The following is a 16,132-nucleotide window of genomic DNA, read 5'->3' on the forward strand; positions in this document are numbered from 1 at the left end:
AAGCATTAATCTCTAGGATATATAAAGAACTCAAAAAACTTAACACCAATAAATAAATTAATAAATAAATAATAATTTAAAAAAACACCCCTAAATAACCCAATCAATAAATGGGCTAAGGGACTTAACAGACATTTCACAGAAGAAGAAATACAATTGATCAATAAATATATGGAAAAAGTGTCCAATATCTCGAGCAATTAGAAAAATTCAAATCAAAACTACTCTAAGATTTTATCTCACTCCTGTCAGAATGGCAATCTTCAAGAATACAGGCAACAATAAATGTTGGTGCGGATGTGGGGGAAAAGGAACACTTATACATTGCTGGTGGGACTGCAAATTTGTGAAAGCACTATGGAAAGCACTATGGAGATTCCTCAGAAATCTGGGAATGGACCCACCATTTGACCCAACTATCCCACTCCTTGGATTATATCCAAAGGACTTAAAATCAGCATCCTATAGTCATGCAGTCACATCAATGTTTATAGCAGCTCAATTCACAATAGCTAGACCATGGAATCAACCTAGGTGTCCCTCAATAGATGAATGGATAAAGAAAATGTGAAATATATACTCAATGGAATATTACTCAGCTTTAAAGAAGAGTAAAACTATGGCATTTACCAGTAAATGGTTGGAATTGGAGAATATCATGCTAAGTGAAATAAGCCAATACCTCAAAACCAAAGGCCAAATGTTTTCTCTAATATGTGAATGCTAATTCACAATAAGGTGGGGGGACACTAGGGAAAATTAGCGTTACCTTAGATTAGGTAGAGGGAAGTGATGGGAGGGGAGTGGAGGGGATATGGGGATAGGAAAGATAGTAGAATGAGACAGACATTATTACTGTATGTATATATGTGACTGCATAACCAATATGATTCTGTAACATGTACACTCAGAAAAATGAGAAACTATATCCATCTATGTATGAAATATCAAAGTGCATAAATATATTCTACTGTTATATATATATAACTAATTAAAACAAATTTATAAAAAAATAGAACAATATGGCGCATTAGAGATAGCAATACACAGGCTGCTTGAGTTCCAGTGTGTTCCACATCTCAATTTTAAATAACTTACGGACCGTATCAGTAGGTATGAGGATAAACAAATTTTGATAAATATTAAACAAACTGCTTTAAAATGTGATGATCACATAACTAAAAATGTAGAGAGATGTCAGAGAAAACAGTTTCCAATGTGTAGGACCCGAGTCAAAAGCATGACCTATAAATATCTTCACACTTAGCCTATTTCTAATTTTGCTAAGCATGACACCCTTCTATAAACAGTAACCAAGTCTACAAGTTGAGGTTGCTTCCTTATAGAGAAATGAAGCTTATCGAAAACAGCAAAGTAATGCATTTGGGGATTACATTACAGATGCAGACCATGTGATTTCAAAAAGCCTTTCTGCCCTCAAAAACTGCTTTTAAAGAAATAAATATGCCCAGCGTTACATAAAAACTAAAGGAAATGGGGATCCCAGAGAGATCTCCTCTGTAAGTTGAATTCTGTGAAACTAACCTTTTTTTTTTTTTTTTTTTTTTTTTTAGAGAGAGAGGTGAGAGAGAGAGAGAATTTTTGATATTTATTTTTTAGTTATCGGCAGACACAACATCTTTGTTTGTATGTGGTGCTGAGGATCGAACCCGGGCCGCACGCATGCCAGGCAAGCGCGCTACCGCTTGAGCCACATTCCCAGCCCGAAACTAACAATTCTTGATGGCTGTTTTTAACCCACAAAAATGGCAATCTCATGACTCAATAGTTGAGGAGATAAGTCTAGTACACTGAAAACTTAGAATATACTAATCATTTAAAGTTGTTAAATTGATATAAGGAAAAATTTTTTTTGGTACTGAGGATTGAACTCAGGGGCACTCAACCACTGAGCTATAGCCCTGACCCTAGTGTGTTATACTTCCTTTAGAGACAAAGTTTCACTGAGTTGCTTAGTGCCTAGCCATTGCTAAGGCTGGCTTTGAACTCGAGATCCTCCTGCCTCAGCCTTCCAAGCCTCTGGAATTATAGGTGTACACCACCATACCTGGTGATATAATGAAACGAAATTTTTAATTTTAACAAAATCCTTTCTGTGATTTTGGTTCTCATGTGATTTTTCTAATTAAAGATTCACTTCCTTATTTATTTATTTTGTGTTGTACTAAGGACCAAAGCCAGGCACTTGCACATGCTCAGCAAAGTGAAATAAGCCAATCTCACAAAACCAAAATGCTCTGCCACTGAGCTACATCCCCAAACCCCTTAAATTTTGCTGTATTTGAAGAAGTCTGACACCTTGTCAATGAAACAAAATAAAACACAGAAAATGAGTTTGTTGAATGGAAATAAAATGAATTTTTATGATAGCTTTTTGTTAAGAAATGATCATTTAAACCAATATGCTTTAAGTGCTCTCTTGGAGTCCTTTAAGAATGATGGAAACTTAAGAAACTTGACAGAAATGGAAAAAGCACATTTTCTGCCTCCCAGTTTTACACATAAAAGAAAATGTGCTCCAAAGAGTTTAAGTTACTTTTCCTGGTGACAGCAAATTAGTGGTAAAATTGGGATAGGAGGGCTATTCTTCATTCTGTGCTCAGGGTGGTCCCAGAAGAGCAAACCTCATCTAATTTTCATTCAGGTCTGTCATTTGTTCAGCAAATACTGTATGCCCCCAACCACGAGAAAATGTTATTATATGCTTTAAAGTCTCTCTTTGACCTTTTAACCTCTGGCTTGGAGAAATGGCAGTAGTTTGAAATTGCTCTGACAAATCAAAAAGTCTGTCTTGTTCATCAGCTAAGCCCAATACATACCTTGCAGATGGGTGACTTAGCTTTGTTTAACTTCAGGGTGTTTATTTTGGGTCAGAATGGTAATTCAATTTGGCAGTACTAGCAGTTCACACGTACTAACTGTTGTCTTGTAGCTTGGTATTATCCAGACTCTACTTCTTGAAATGGGACTTATCAGGGGTTTCTGGCAGTTGATAACTTTGCTGACAGAAAGTTCATGGAACCCCATTGCTTCAGTATTCGCTGCTGCATATTAAAAATAGTTCCCACCTTACTCAACTACCAAATATGAAAGATAACTGCAGATTATTTCATACCTCTTAACCCATTAATAGAAGTCATTAGACAGAAAGTAATTTGTTATTGTACTAGTCTGAGAAAAACCAATAACTGTAGAAAATGATATCTCTTTCTAAAAGTATTTTTCAAGAACTAATCCTTAAATCTATGGGAATCAGAGAATTAATATGGCTATGCTTAGTCAGAATTGATCCTTTAAAAATGTGTCCCCTGAGTCCAGAAAAATATTTATTACTGTTTCTTATATGTAATCCAAAGGAGGCTAAATATAAAAAAGATCTCAGACTTATAAATGAAATATACCAAAACATTCATCTTATTAAAAAAGAAAAGAGAATGAGCCTCCAACACAGCAGTTACTTGATAATGATTATCAGTTACTAATAGAACATATGGAAAATGTTTAATTTAGTGTCTGTGGTTTAAATTTGGCTGAATTATGGGCTCATTTTTCCTGGTATACTATAGCCTAAGTTTGAGAAATATGTGGGTACCTTTAAGGAAGCATAAGCTATGTATTATGGCTACTCAATTTTTAAAAACAGGTCTTTGTCTTGGGGGCTACAAGGTCGGGGGCCAGGGCCTTAAGGAGAGGGGGGAAGTGATAAAGGAGATGAACCCTTCACAGGAAGGCAGGGCTTTTAGATTTCTTTATCTCACAGGGCTCAGCGGGGGCATCAGCTTAACCTGCAGCCAGTGTGTGATACCAGAGAGAATTTTTCTGGCAATGTGATTTGTAATGGGGGTGGGGGAGACAAAATTTGAACCTTTGTATGTCTCCAAGAGGTCACAGACTTCAGGTGTCTTATCTATAGCAACTCTGTGACTCTTGACCCTCTCTAAGACCACTTATCTCACACATTCCTGAGTGTCACAATGAAAAACAGAAAAGAAAACAACACATCAGGGACCTTGCTATTATTCAAAGGAAGAATGGTATGTCTCTGTTAAGGTTAATGACGGTGTGATGAAACCTTAAGTTCATATGGTAAATTAAAGAACAGGCCATGTCAAATGGTAATACTAGCTGCTATTCACTGTGCATGTTAGACATTATAGTAGGCAACTTACGATAATCTATAATTTTCCAAAATCTTCAAAATTAGGGTACCCAAGGAATTCATTCAGAACTCAGACCTATGACTAGCATTTAAAATCAGAACTGACTGCTTCTAACAGGGTTTCTACTGGCCTTTCCATACTAGGTGTCTGTGTGTGGCTGTGTGCAGGTACGTTATCAAATATGCCTCGTTTTCCAGCTTTGGAAAGAAGTTTGTTATAACACAGAATATCCAAGCTCATTGTCTAATGTGTAGTCAATTGACTGGGGAAAATGATGAGCCAACAGGAAATGTTTATAGTACAAGATTACAGCTCTACAGTTAGTTACCAGGACATGAGAATGGCAGAAAATAAAAGGTCGATGTGCAATTTTTCAAGACATTTCACCAAGAAAATATAATTTGAAGAGACAGAAATTTCTCTTGTAAGTAGGGCTATTTCTATTTGACAGTGATTTCTTACTGATCCACCATGTATTTGTATATTATATACAAGACCTGGTGGCTACAGTACCAGTTCAGCTTACTGAGATAGTGGCCACCTCAATGGTTTCAAAAAATTATAGATGCAGATTTGTGTTCACCAATCACAGGCTTCCTAATACCACGTTATAAATGGTACAGTAAGGCTCCAAGTAGTCCCGGTCCATTAAGTGCTTGACAGGCAGACTCGGAGTCCCTTCCAAGACCAGAGTTGGCATTTGATAAGACACTGGCTGATAAGGAAGCAACCTTCTCCCTCTTGTCATTTGAGATTTAGGTCTAGGCTTTTGTTTGTCTCTCAACTGATATATGTCAAACAGTTGGGCCTTGTCTGTTACAAACCAAGAGAAAGCACGAGAGGCAGCTTGTGGTTGCATTCAACAAAAGGGGAGCCTCATTTGAACTGGCAGAGGAACTAAAACCCTATGCCAAGAGAAGAGCTTGTCTGATATTCTGAAGTCAACATTAGTTCCTGAAGGTATCAGCAAACATCAGCCAAAGTCAACTATTAAGTCTGTAAACAGAAGCAACACAGGGAGGTAGAACAAGGCCATACAACCTCCACAGTGTGGTCCTTTCAAATCAATATTAATCATATAAAGATATGTCAGTATCTTCTACACATCAAAAATTAGGAGGGGGTGGGAAAAAAATCCTTTAGCTTTGCTTTCCCGCATTTCTGGATCTTCCAAAAGCATTCTGTAATCAATTCAGCCAGAAATCATGTGGTGGTGGGCAACATTTGTTTCCTCTTGATTAGCTGGAAGAGATTGTTTAGGGGTAGAATGCCAAATTCCATTTTAAATTGATTACAAACAGCAAACTCCAATTAAAAAAATACACAGAGGAGCCACTGCAACTTGAATAAGCATTCTTGATAGCTATAGGAGATGTCTGGAGTGTCAGAGCAGGATTAATGAGATGCTCAAGACCTACAGTAGAACAATATGATGTCCAGATATTTTGCATCTCCAAGATAGGCACTGACTTTAAATCACAGGACAGTGACAAAGCCATTAGTCATTTTGTATCAACCCACTCATTTTTATAATAACATATTAAAAAATTTAGGGCCTGGGGTGAAGCTCAGTGGTAGAGTGTGTACTTAATATGCTCACAGCCCTAAATTCAATCACGAGCAAAACCCTTATTTATTTATTTTTTAAGAACTTCAGTCTGCGATGATAGTTTTAAGCTTTTTTTTTTTTTTGAGACTTCTGGTGTCATAATATATAGGTCATAGAATATCACCTACAATTTAAGGTATACACAGGAATTTTTCTTTATACATTAGGATGTTTTTTAAAAATCTCTGACAAAGACACTCTTGGGAATTTCCTTTTCTGTCCAAGACTCAACTCATCAACTAATCAATGCAGAAAAATAGCAAAAATAATTCTTTTGATATAATAAGTAAACATTATTGTTTCCTTCACTTCTTCCTCCCTGTTATCCTTACTCACGTGTTTTCTTTAATAATTATCTCAGAATTAGGCTCCAAGTAGGCAATCAGTATTTGTGGACTTATAAGAACATTTCTCTAGCAAAGAGAAATGTGTGTAATTTCTGGGAAGATAGTTTTATTTTTAAAAACTATCTTCTTTGTTATTTTTAGTTATGTATGACAGTGGAATGTATTTTGACTATTATACATACATGGAGTCTAACTTCCCATTCTTGTGATTATACATGAGTGGACTTGAAGGACAGTTTATAATGTGGATTGATCCTGCAAGGATGTGAGGACAACAGAAAATTTAGTCTCAAGAGAAGGGACCTTTGCAAGGGGCTTGGTTGGATGCAGATGCACTGCCCAATTCCAAGGAAACATGTATTTTTTTCTATACTGGGGATGGAATCCAGGGCCTCATGCTTGCTTGCCAAGTGCTCTTCCAGTAAGCCACATCTCTAGCCCTCTTTTTTCCCCATTTTTTTTGTTTTCTCCTGAGACACAGCTACCCTAAGTTGCCCAGGCTGGCCTTTATCTTGTGATCCTTCTGCCTCAACCTCTTGAGCAGCTAGAATTACAGGGGTGCACCACCACACCCCAGCTGAGACACATACTCATAAAAACACAGGATTCAGGGAAACTTGATGGGGTGACCAAATGATCACCACCATATTGGTTTTTTATTTTGGAACCAGGGATTGAACTCAGGGACACTCACCACTGAGCCACACCCCCAGTCCTTTTTTGTATTTTTAATTTAGAGACAGGGTCTTGCTAAGTTGCTTAGGGCCTCGATAATTTGCTGAGGCTGACTTTGAACTCACAATCCTTCAGCCTCAGCTTTCAGAGCCATTGGGACTACCAGTCATGTGACACCATACCAAGCTATGTTGGTTTTGAGTGTGATTGATTTGTTTGCTTTAAAATAACCACCTAATCCCTTTGAAGTTTAGTTTATAGAATAACCATTTTTTAAAAATCAAGACCTTATTTACCCATGAAAATACAGCTTATACCTTTTAAATTTACATTAAGAGAGGTTTATAAAGTAATTTAATCCATTAAACTACATATTTGCTAAATATCTGAAATAACCAAAATAAGACATGGTTATGACTGATAATGTAACATAATTAGAAATATTGCCAATTCCACTAGTAATAGACTTAATATTGCTGGTGTTTACATATTAGGGCTGAAGAGTTTGGATAATTAACTTAGTAACTGAGATTAAGGTTCATAATCAATTGTCTTTCTATTTCTAGATAAGTCACTCTCTGGGTTGAACTCTCTGGATACTTCCACTGGGTTTCAATTTTTTTCCCACTGCTTCATCTGCCATTCTTCTAGTTTCATAGTAAGTTATTTTCCAGAAGTAATTATATTTAGACTATGATTTTAAAAAATATTTTCTGGCTTGCTTTTAAATCTATATTCCTATGGAAAACCCAAAGAGTTATCTGTTTATCAAGGAAATTAGACCTCCATTTATTTTATAATCACATTTATTAATGTTTTATTATACATATTGTATTCTCTTAGAATTGGGAGGGGAACTCCCACTAAAGTGAGGTAACAAACTTGTCATTCTTTACAATATTTAATTTGAACTGACAATGTTATGGTTAGTCCCTAATTCCTGAGAATTTGAGTATCAATATGTTTTTTGTGAACTTACAACAAATGCTCACGTCAATTTTTAAATTACAGTATGTCTGAAAAAATATTAACATTAATGTTAGTAAGAAAAACCATCCAGATGTATATATTAACTCAGGTGTGAATACACTGAAGCCCCGTTGCTCTGCAGTTTGATACCATTTAAATACTTTTTAGATATTTTATTTTAAGTATATGTAATTATAACTTATCCCGACTGCAGTGATGTTATAGACTCCCACTTAATTAAATATATTTTTAATTATCTGGGATTGTGCACAGGGATAGACCTGTTATGGATATTTAGAAAAAAGGATGGATGAGCAGAGTTAACTGGAATGAAAATGCATAATTAAGAAATGTAGCTGTAATAAGGCTCCAAAGTTCGTTATCCAGATATGCATAAAAATTAAATTTCAGTACATTTTGTGTGTGTATACGTTTCAGAAGACAGGTATAACTAAATCTATTAAAAATTTACACAGGCAGGGCATAGTGGTGCATGCGTGTAATTGCAGTGGTACAGGAGGCTGAGATAGCAGGATATCAAGTTCAAAGTCAGCCTCAGCAAAAATCAAGGCACTAAACAACTCAGTGAGACCCTGTCTCTAAACAAAAATACAAAATAGGGCTGAGGATGTGGCTCAGTGGTCACGTGCCCCTGAGTTCAATCCCTGGTACCCACAGAGACATTTTTTCCCAGAAAGTAACTGATTTAGATATTCCACATAAAACTGCTTTTAACTCATGGCTAATTTGCTTTCTCTAGTATTTCCTACTCCAGCTAGATTTATAGTAAAAAAGACAATGGAATTTTTTTTAAGACAGTCATAAATTTTAGCCAATTTATGTTATAATAATAAAAGGATATTGTACATTCATCAGAACACATTCACACACCGTGACATATGAGGGAAAGTGAAGTCCAAGTCATTTGGAGAAGCCATTAATTACCAATTGCTTTTTCTCTTCATACACAGGCATAAAATATATTTGAGGAAAAAGAATATGTTTTATTATATGCTATGGTAGTATGTTATCATTTTTTCCTATCATCTTAAACAAAATGACAAATTCTGGGGTGACTTTCATAATGTAGAACCAGATCGTGTTGATAAGATTAAGGCAACAATTTTATAAGCCTTTCTTATAAGTAAATGATTGATAAACTATACTAAGGAAAAATGAATTTTCAGGGCTTTATCAATCGATAATTTAATATGGTTATTTAAAAATAATAGAGAGGGATTAGTTAGTTGATAGAATATTGAGCTAAGGACTGAGAGGGACATTCAAAAACCTACTCATCCTTCCACCGCTCCTTAAGTGTGACTTTCTCCAGAAAAAATTTTCAGTCCTCCAAGTAAAGTTAGTCAAGCAATCCCAGGCCCCCATATAAGACTATCTGTACTTCTTTTAGACTTCTTGTCATTATTTCCTCAGGTACCTGTCTCCTCCACTAAACTCTGATTCTTCCTGGGCAAAGACAGATCCCACTCCCCTTTGAAATCAGAAAGCTAAACATGCTTGGGATATAGCAATCATTTAATAATTACTCAAAGAATAATGATAGGGTTGGAGAAAAGCAAGAATAAAGACCAACCAGTGGTAAAGGGCCAAGAAGGATGCATTACTTGCCACCCTCAAATTTCTGACAACTGGTTTTATAATTGTGGAAGCATCTCTAGTACTTAATTTCTTCAAATGAAGAATGAGAGTATTAACAGAGGCTGCCTAGACATGTTTGTGTTTGGCCTGAAATATTTTCCAAAACTTTGACTCTCCCTGCTCTTGGGGAAATCATTCTCTCCCCTCTAGCCCAAAAGAGCTGCCATTGCTCCTCACAGTCTTATATGCCTGCCCACTTAAGTGCCTGCCTGAAGACACTTTAATTTCTTACCTCTAAATTTCTTCTGTCTCTTGTCCTTTAAGGGAGGAAAGAAGAATGAGAGAGGAGAAGGAAAGAGGAAAAAAAGAAAAGAGATGAAAGAAACCATAATTATTATATAGAGGAATGGAGAAGTAATGATAAATCTTTGTTAGAAATTTCAGACTTATCCCTAATAATAATCATTGGTTTTAATTATGCTATCTCCATAGGTTTTATAATCAATGAGATGGAAGATACAGATTTAATAGCCAGGTCACATCAACTCCCAAGGAACTGGTAGTATGAATTCATACTAAATAGAAAAAAAAGGGGCTTATGATTGTATGTGTGTGTGTGTGTGTACATGTGTGTGTATAGAGGAACTATGGCTTTTTTTGGTTAATGTACAATTTTATGGTTGTCACATAAATCTTGGAATTTGAGATATTTGGAAGAGTATCCCCCTAATTAAAATAAATTATCAAATATTTTAACTAAGTTACATTGATTACTCCAAATAAATTTAGATTATTTTGGAAAAAAGGGATATTTTTGTAGGTTTTCTCTAATCACAACAAGCAACACACTGAAATATCATAATATCTTGCAAGAAACCAAAGGAGTTGAATGGAAAAATATGCCTATATTGGTTATTCACATTTTGAAGTTAGAATAATCAATTAATGGAAATTCAATGCTAGTGATGCACTGGAAAACATTTAACAATCAGCATTCTGGGAGCATGGGCATGGGGAGATTGCTGACTTGTAGTCTTTGCCAATTTCTTAGTGAAAACATTCCCATCGTGGCTGGTTTCAAGCTTCCGACATGATGTCACTGAACATGGAATTATGAAGAGGTGCCAACAATCATTCACTCACTGGCTGCAGCACACACTGGAGTGTACCAATTTTTCTCCTCTTCTAAGTTGAATTTTACTACTTATTATGCCAGTATAATATTATTTAAGACAAAGATTGAAACCTGTATGAGCATATGGTTACCATTAATACAAAATCTGTATCACCTTTCAGTGAGTGATTTCAGTCAGAAAAAGTATGTGATTCCAAAGGACCTGAAGAAAACATAAGGCCTGTGGAAATGCTACTGCAGGCAGACACTAATCCTGTGGATAAATGATCTGATGCCTGACAAATACATTGTACCTGACACTTGGTGCTGGTCTTTTCAAAGAAGCAGCTGTGCGTGTTCTAGATGAATGCTGTCTCACTGTGGCAGCTCTCAGCTGGCAGTACTGGAGTCGCTGCTGCTGCAAGTTCATTATGAAAGCAAACATCTTACCTGCAGAGCAGATTCACTCAGCTCCACTGCTTTATGCAGACCAGAAATGATATCAATGGCAAGTCAGTGTGACTTCTCCAAAATAGATTGAAGGGATTTACAGTAATCTGAGTCAAACACAATGCCAAACACACTACTCATGTTGCTAATTAGGCTCATGGTTGGCTCTGAACCCACTGAGAGAATATTCAAATAAATTTGTAGCAATTAATGTATTTGCTAAATCTGTGTTATTTTTATGCAACTAAGACTCTTATTAACTGGTCAATATCTGTCTTAAAATCTTTTCTGAGTAAACTGGAGACATAAAAAACCAATTATTCAATAGATAACCTCCATTGTCATGGAAATTGACACTATTTGATGAGAGGTTCCTTAAAAGTCTTTTCTTACATTCTAACATCTTGAATATCCTAGCGGCCTTTATATCCTTTGTGACACCTATCCTGAAGTCATTTACATTGCTGTCTCCTCTCTTGGAAAAGATGTCCCACTTCCCAGTACCTCATCTTTTGTATTTTCTCTGATTGTATGAAATGCAGTGCAGAGATCCATTTGCACAAAAACTCTAAAACAAAAATTCTGAGATGCAGATATAATACCATATTGAGAATCGAGTCTGACTATAAACTGGTCGATGAGACCTTGTGATGTGAGAATGAAAAGAACAAAGATTCCTTTTTACTTATGTCAGCAGTCTGTGGACCTTTGACAAACATTAATGTATCTAAATTAAGAACCCTGGCTTTGAAGACACGCTTCCTGGATTTGAATCCAATCTATTACTAGTAGCTATATGACTTTGGGGGAATAGAATCACTTAACCTCTCTGAGCCTTAGTTTCCTTATGTATAAAATAGGGAAAACCTATTCTGTAATTATTGCTGCTGAGAATAAACTGAGAAAAATCTAGAAAGCATTTAGAACAATTTCTCAAATATACTACACAATAAATGTTATAATGGTTGTAAATTAAATATGCAGATGAAATAAGGACAAGTATTATAATAAGCATATATAATATGGCATTCAGTTTCCCAAATTTTTGCTATATTCTGATTTTGGAAGTCATCACCAATATTCAGCTTGTTTTACAAAACTTTAAAATGGTGTCATTCTAACTGGAGTGTATTCAGCTATTACATATTTTGGAAAATCTGTGCAAGTCTGGGCATCACTTCATCTACACTACATACATCTTCTGCTTCTTGTTCTCAAGGGGAACCAATTACATCTCTAACATCTTTGCCTTTTAGTTATTCACATTCTCAATACACCTTTCTTGTTAATACTATATTTTTTCTTCTTCTCATATAACTTATCTATCTGACATCCATAGTAGATAATTTTGCTTACAGAAGAAAAAAAAATTAAGTTCTTAACATGACCCCCAAGGCCCCCACAATGTTTCCTTCCTCTGTTTCCACCTACTGTTGATAACTTTCCACCAAATTCCATACTTTTGCCAGACTTGATTACTCACCCAATTTACCACATATTTTCATTTGCTCAATTTATTACATTCAAATATTTGATGCTTACTTATTACATGCTAGATGCCATGCTAGGTGTTAGAGATTAAAGGTTTTTTAAAAATGCTTAGGTTTCACTTTTAAGAAACTCACAATCTAGCTAGGCATGGTGGTGCACAGGAGGACCACGAGTTCAAGGCCAGCCTCGGCAACTTAGCAAGGCCCTAAGTAACTTAGTGAGACCCTGTCTCAAAATTAAAAAAAAAGAAGAAAACAACCCAAAGGGCTGGGGATGTGCTCAGTGGTTAAACAGCCTTGGGTTTAATCCCCAGTATATATTAAAAAAAAAGAAATTCAAAATGTAGCATAAAAGGTATATAAGCAGCTCATCATAAAATAGTAATGTGATAAAATCTATAACAGTGGTGACTTGCTTATGAATTCCTGTTTGAATCCTCAGAATAACCAATGGCTTTTGCTGGGGAAGCTGGAAAATGTTTCACAGAAAAGGGAAAAAACTTTATCTTTGGAATTAAATGATTAGGAGATGAAGTATTCCACAGGCAAACAACAGAAAATGTTTATCAGGCAAATAAGATTAAATAAAGCTTTGACTTCATGAAAGTACATACAACATTTAAGGAAGAATAAGTACTTTGTGGGATATGAAGTGTGTCTGTGAGAAAAAGAGTAGTAAAGAAGGTTGGAGATAAACTGAAAATTGTTGCACATGCTGTAAGGAAGGAAGGTGTCTTCCATTTCTGCTTTGTTTGTCCAGCAAGTGCATCCATCCCTCTTCTGGAAGCAGACCTTGCTATAAAGCAGACATCTGACCCAGACTTGACCAATTCAGACAATGGTGGCTTGAATGATATGCACCTCTCTGAAACAGGGCTAGGGTTAAAACTTTGGTGTGATTGGCACAGTCGCTTGAAACAGGGAGTGAATTTTTTCTGCTTCATGGTTAAGCAAGGACTCCCTGTGATTAGGGTATCTGCTTAATGGAGAAGCTTGTTTGACTTTGTAGAGAATAAGACCAATATGCAGAGGAAGAGCAAGCACAGGTAAGTTACAACTTAAATAAGAGTAAGTCCCAGGATGCCAAATTTCCATCCTGGTCTGTGGGGCCACAGTTCCTGGTCCTCTTCCTTTTCTTCTCCAACTGACCTTCCATACCTCAGTCACATGAGTCAATGAAGCCCTTCTTGGTTTCAGGAAGTTTGAGTTTGGTTTCTGCCATTTTCAATGGGAAAGGTCTGCAGGTTAAGAACTGTTTTACATGGTAAGGCAATGGCAGTCACACAGAAATTTTAAGACATGAAATGGTTTTGAGCAGGTGAGTGATTGATCAAACATGCCCTAGAAAAGGCCATTCTAGTGGGCAGTACAGATGATGGACTTGAGGAGGCCCATTTAGGCACCTTTATATGCCTTTTGAGAATTTGGTTCTCTGTTCTTAAAGGATCTCTGACTATGGAAATAGTCCAATAAGGTCAGCTCAGTTGGCACCTCTTCTCTGGTGCCTTTCTGATTTGCTCGGCTGGCAGAGTGGTCCTTTATTCTGTGTTCCTACAAGGTTCACTTGTACCTCTGATACTCTGAGTCTCAGACTTCAGCATCCATCAGAATCATCTGGAAGGCTTCTTAAAACTAGCTTGCTTGGCTCCACCCTGGAAATTTTTGAGTCAGAAGGTCTAAGGCAGGACCTGAGAATTCTAGCACATTCCAGTAACCATGCTTTGAGAACTGGGCCTCTAAACATTTTATTACAGCTAGATTCCAGTTCATTTGCTCATATATATCTTTTGCTAAATTAGAAGTTCCTTAAGGATGTCTTATTCATCTTTGTACAACTTTCAGTAGTTACCATAATGCTTTACATACTAGTGTTATTTGATATGTATTGCTGTGTGATTAACTGGAGATAAAATCAACATCTTATCATAATAAATTCCCTCAGTTACCATTCATAGTCTCTCTCTCAAAAAAATAAATTAAGTATGTAACTAGAAAAGAACTGAAAGGTAGAATATATTTCTTTGGGGCTGTCTAATTTTGATTACATCATCCTTCTGAGGGGGGCTGTGGGGGGTAGCATTACCTTAGGCATCCGGTGACGTTATAGAATATATCAAAATCCAGCAAACCATTTGCTTTTGGGTAGTCTCCTTCAGGCCACCCCGAGAAGGGGATGATGATATTCTCAGTCAAGGTGAGTAAGGCTTCTGTTATCATGAGATTCTTGAGTTTGTCATTTGAGGACAAATTCCACAGCAAACCTAGAAAAAGCACAGAGTTACCATGGGAACGTGTAGTGCAGGGTCACAACAACTGCTGGAAAGTCCAGGTAATACTTTTGCCTCCAGGACAAAAAGGTGGAGGAGGTGGAGGGGGGCTCAAGAGCCCCATTCTCAACCGGAAGAACCTGTTTGTTAGATGGCAACAGAAGCTGATTAAGAACAATTACATATATATAACTTATGATATAAAATGCGCAGGTTTAAATTAATTAGGAAGTGTGAATAAGAGCCAGAAATGCTGCAACCTTGATTCCTGTTTCTCTTAAAAGACCCTACAAAGCTGACCTCATTGGGATAATAAACACTGCACTCATCAACAGGGCGGCTTGAAATGGTCCAATTGTAACTAAGCATTCGACATTTCAAGAGTTCTATTTTTTCTCCCTTAGACACAGGGGGAGACTGTCTTTCCTGCCTCCTGCTCTGCACTGCCTGTAACTTTCACCTGACATTTGCCTCCCATTCATTCAGAGCAGGAAGAGCCTGTAGAAAGTCTTTCTCTAGGCCTGCCAACAGTAGGCTGATCAACATCACCAATTAATGTCCACTGAGACCTACGCAACGAAAGACAGAATTTATGCTGGATACCTTATGTATTTCTCATTTTATAGTTTGATACTGAAGGAAAGAAAAGAATATTGTATCTTCTCTATCTGCCAATTTACATGGTCTAAGTACTGGTCAAGGACTAGAACCACATTTTCACTCATACAACCTTCCCTTTCTTCTTAATCATCCCCTGCCCCCCATTAAAGAGAAAATTATATAAGCCAAGCAGAAAGATATTAATAGTCTATCCATACTTTCCAGTGCAATTGTAAGATAGATATTGAATTTGGTACTGAGAGAGTAGAGAGTAGCATATAAATTTAGAATTTGTTTTTCTTAAAAATTAGGTGCCCAAATTCTTTGGATTCAGTATAAGAACTATGTAGCCTTTGCTTGCTATTCCAGTGACTCCCAGCAGCTATAAACTTGCCTGGTCATTTTTCCTACCTCAAAAGTTCATCCCAACTCACTGTCACTCAAGAAAGGGGAAAGAGTGAGGGGACAGAAAGAGAAGGGATGATTCTTCCTTTTTACCATTTCCTCTCCCTGTTCCCACTGCATAATTCCTACTCGTTTTTTTTTTTGGAAGGGGGGTATCGGGAATTGAACTCAGGATGTGGCCACTGAGCCACATCCCTGGCCCTATTTTGTATTTTATTTAGAAACAGGGTCTCACTGAGTTGCTTAGCACCTTGTTGTTGCTGAGGCTAGCTTTGAGCTTGAGATCCTCCTGCCTCGGCCTCCTGAGCTGCTGGGATTACAGATGTGTGCCACCATGCCCAGCTAATTCTTATGTCTTAAATTTACTGTATTGTCTGTCCTAAGGAAGGGAGAGCACAGTTATAGAGGGCAATCTACTTTATTAAC

General features: G+C 36.7%; 1 protein-coding gene across 2 annotated transcripts in view; it reads right to left on the reverse strand.

Moving 5' to 3' along the window:
- Pkp2 (plakophilin 2) overlaps nucleotides 1-16,132 on the reverse strand; it is a 71,474-nt gene that overhangs the window by 15,744 nt on the left and 39,598 nt on the right. For both annotated transcript variants that reach the window (XM_046435958.2, XM_046435959.2), the window contains exon 6: nucleotides 14,518-14,695. In XM_046435958.2, the coding sequence (XP_046291914.1) occupies nucleotides 14,518-14,695 (178 nt within the window). The remainder of the gene's footprint in view (nucleotides 1-14,517; nucleotides 14,696-16,132) is intronic.

Source organism: Marmota monax, unplaced genomic scaffold, assembly GCF_021218885.2.
Source record: "Marmota monax isolate L192 unplaced genomic scaffold, Marmota_monax_Labrador192_F-V1.1 WCK01_AAM20220418_F8-fsc00012, whole genome shotgun sequence".
Lineage (NCBI taxonomy): Eukaryota > Metazoa > Chordata > Mammalia > Rodentia > Sciuridae > Marmota > Marmota monax.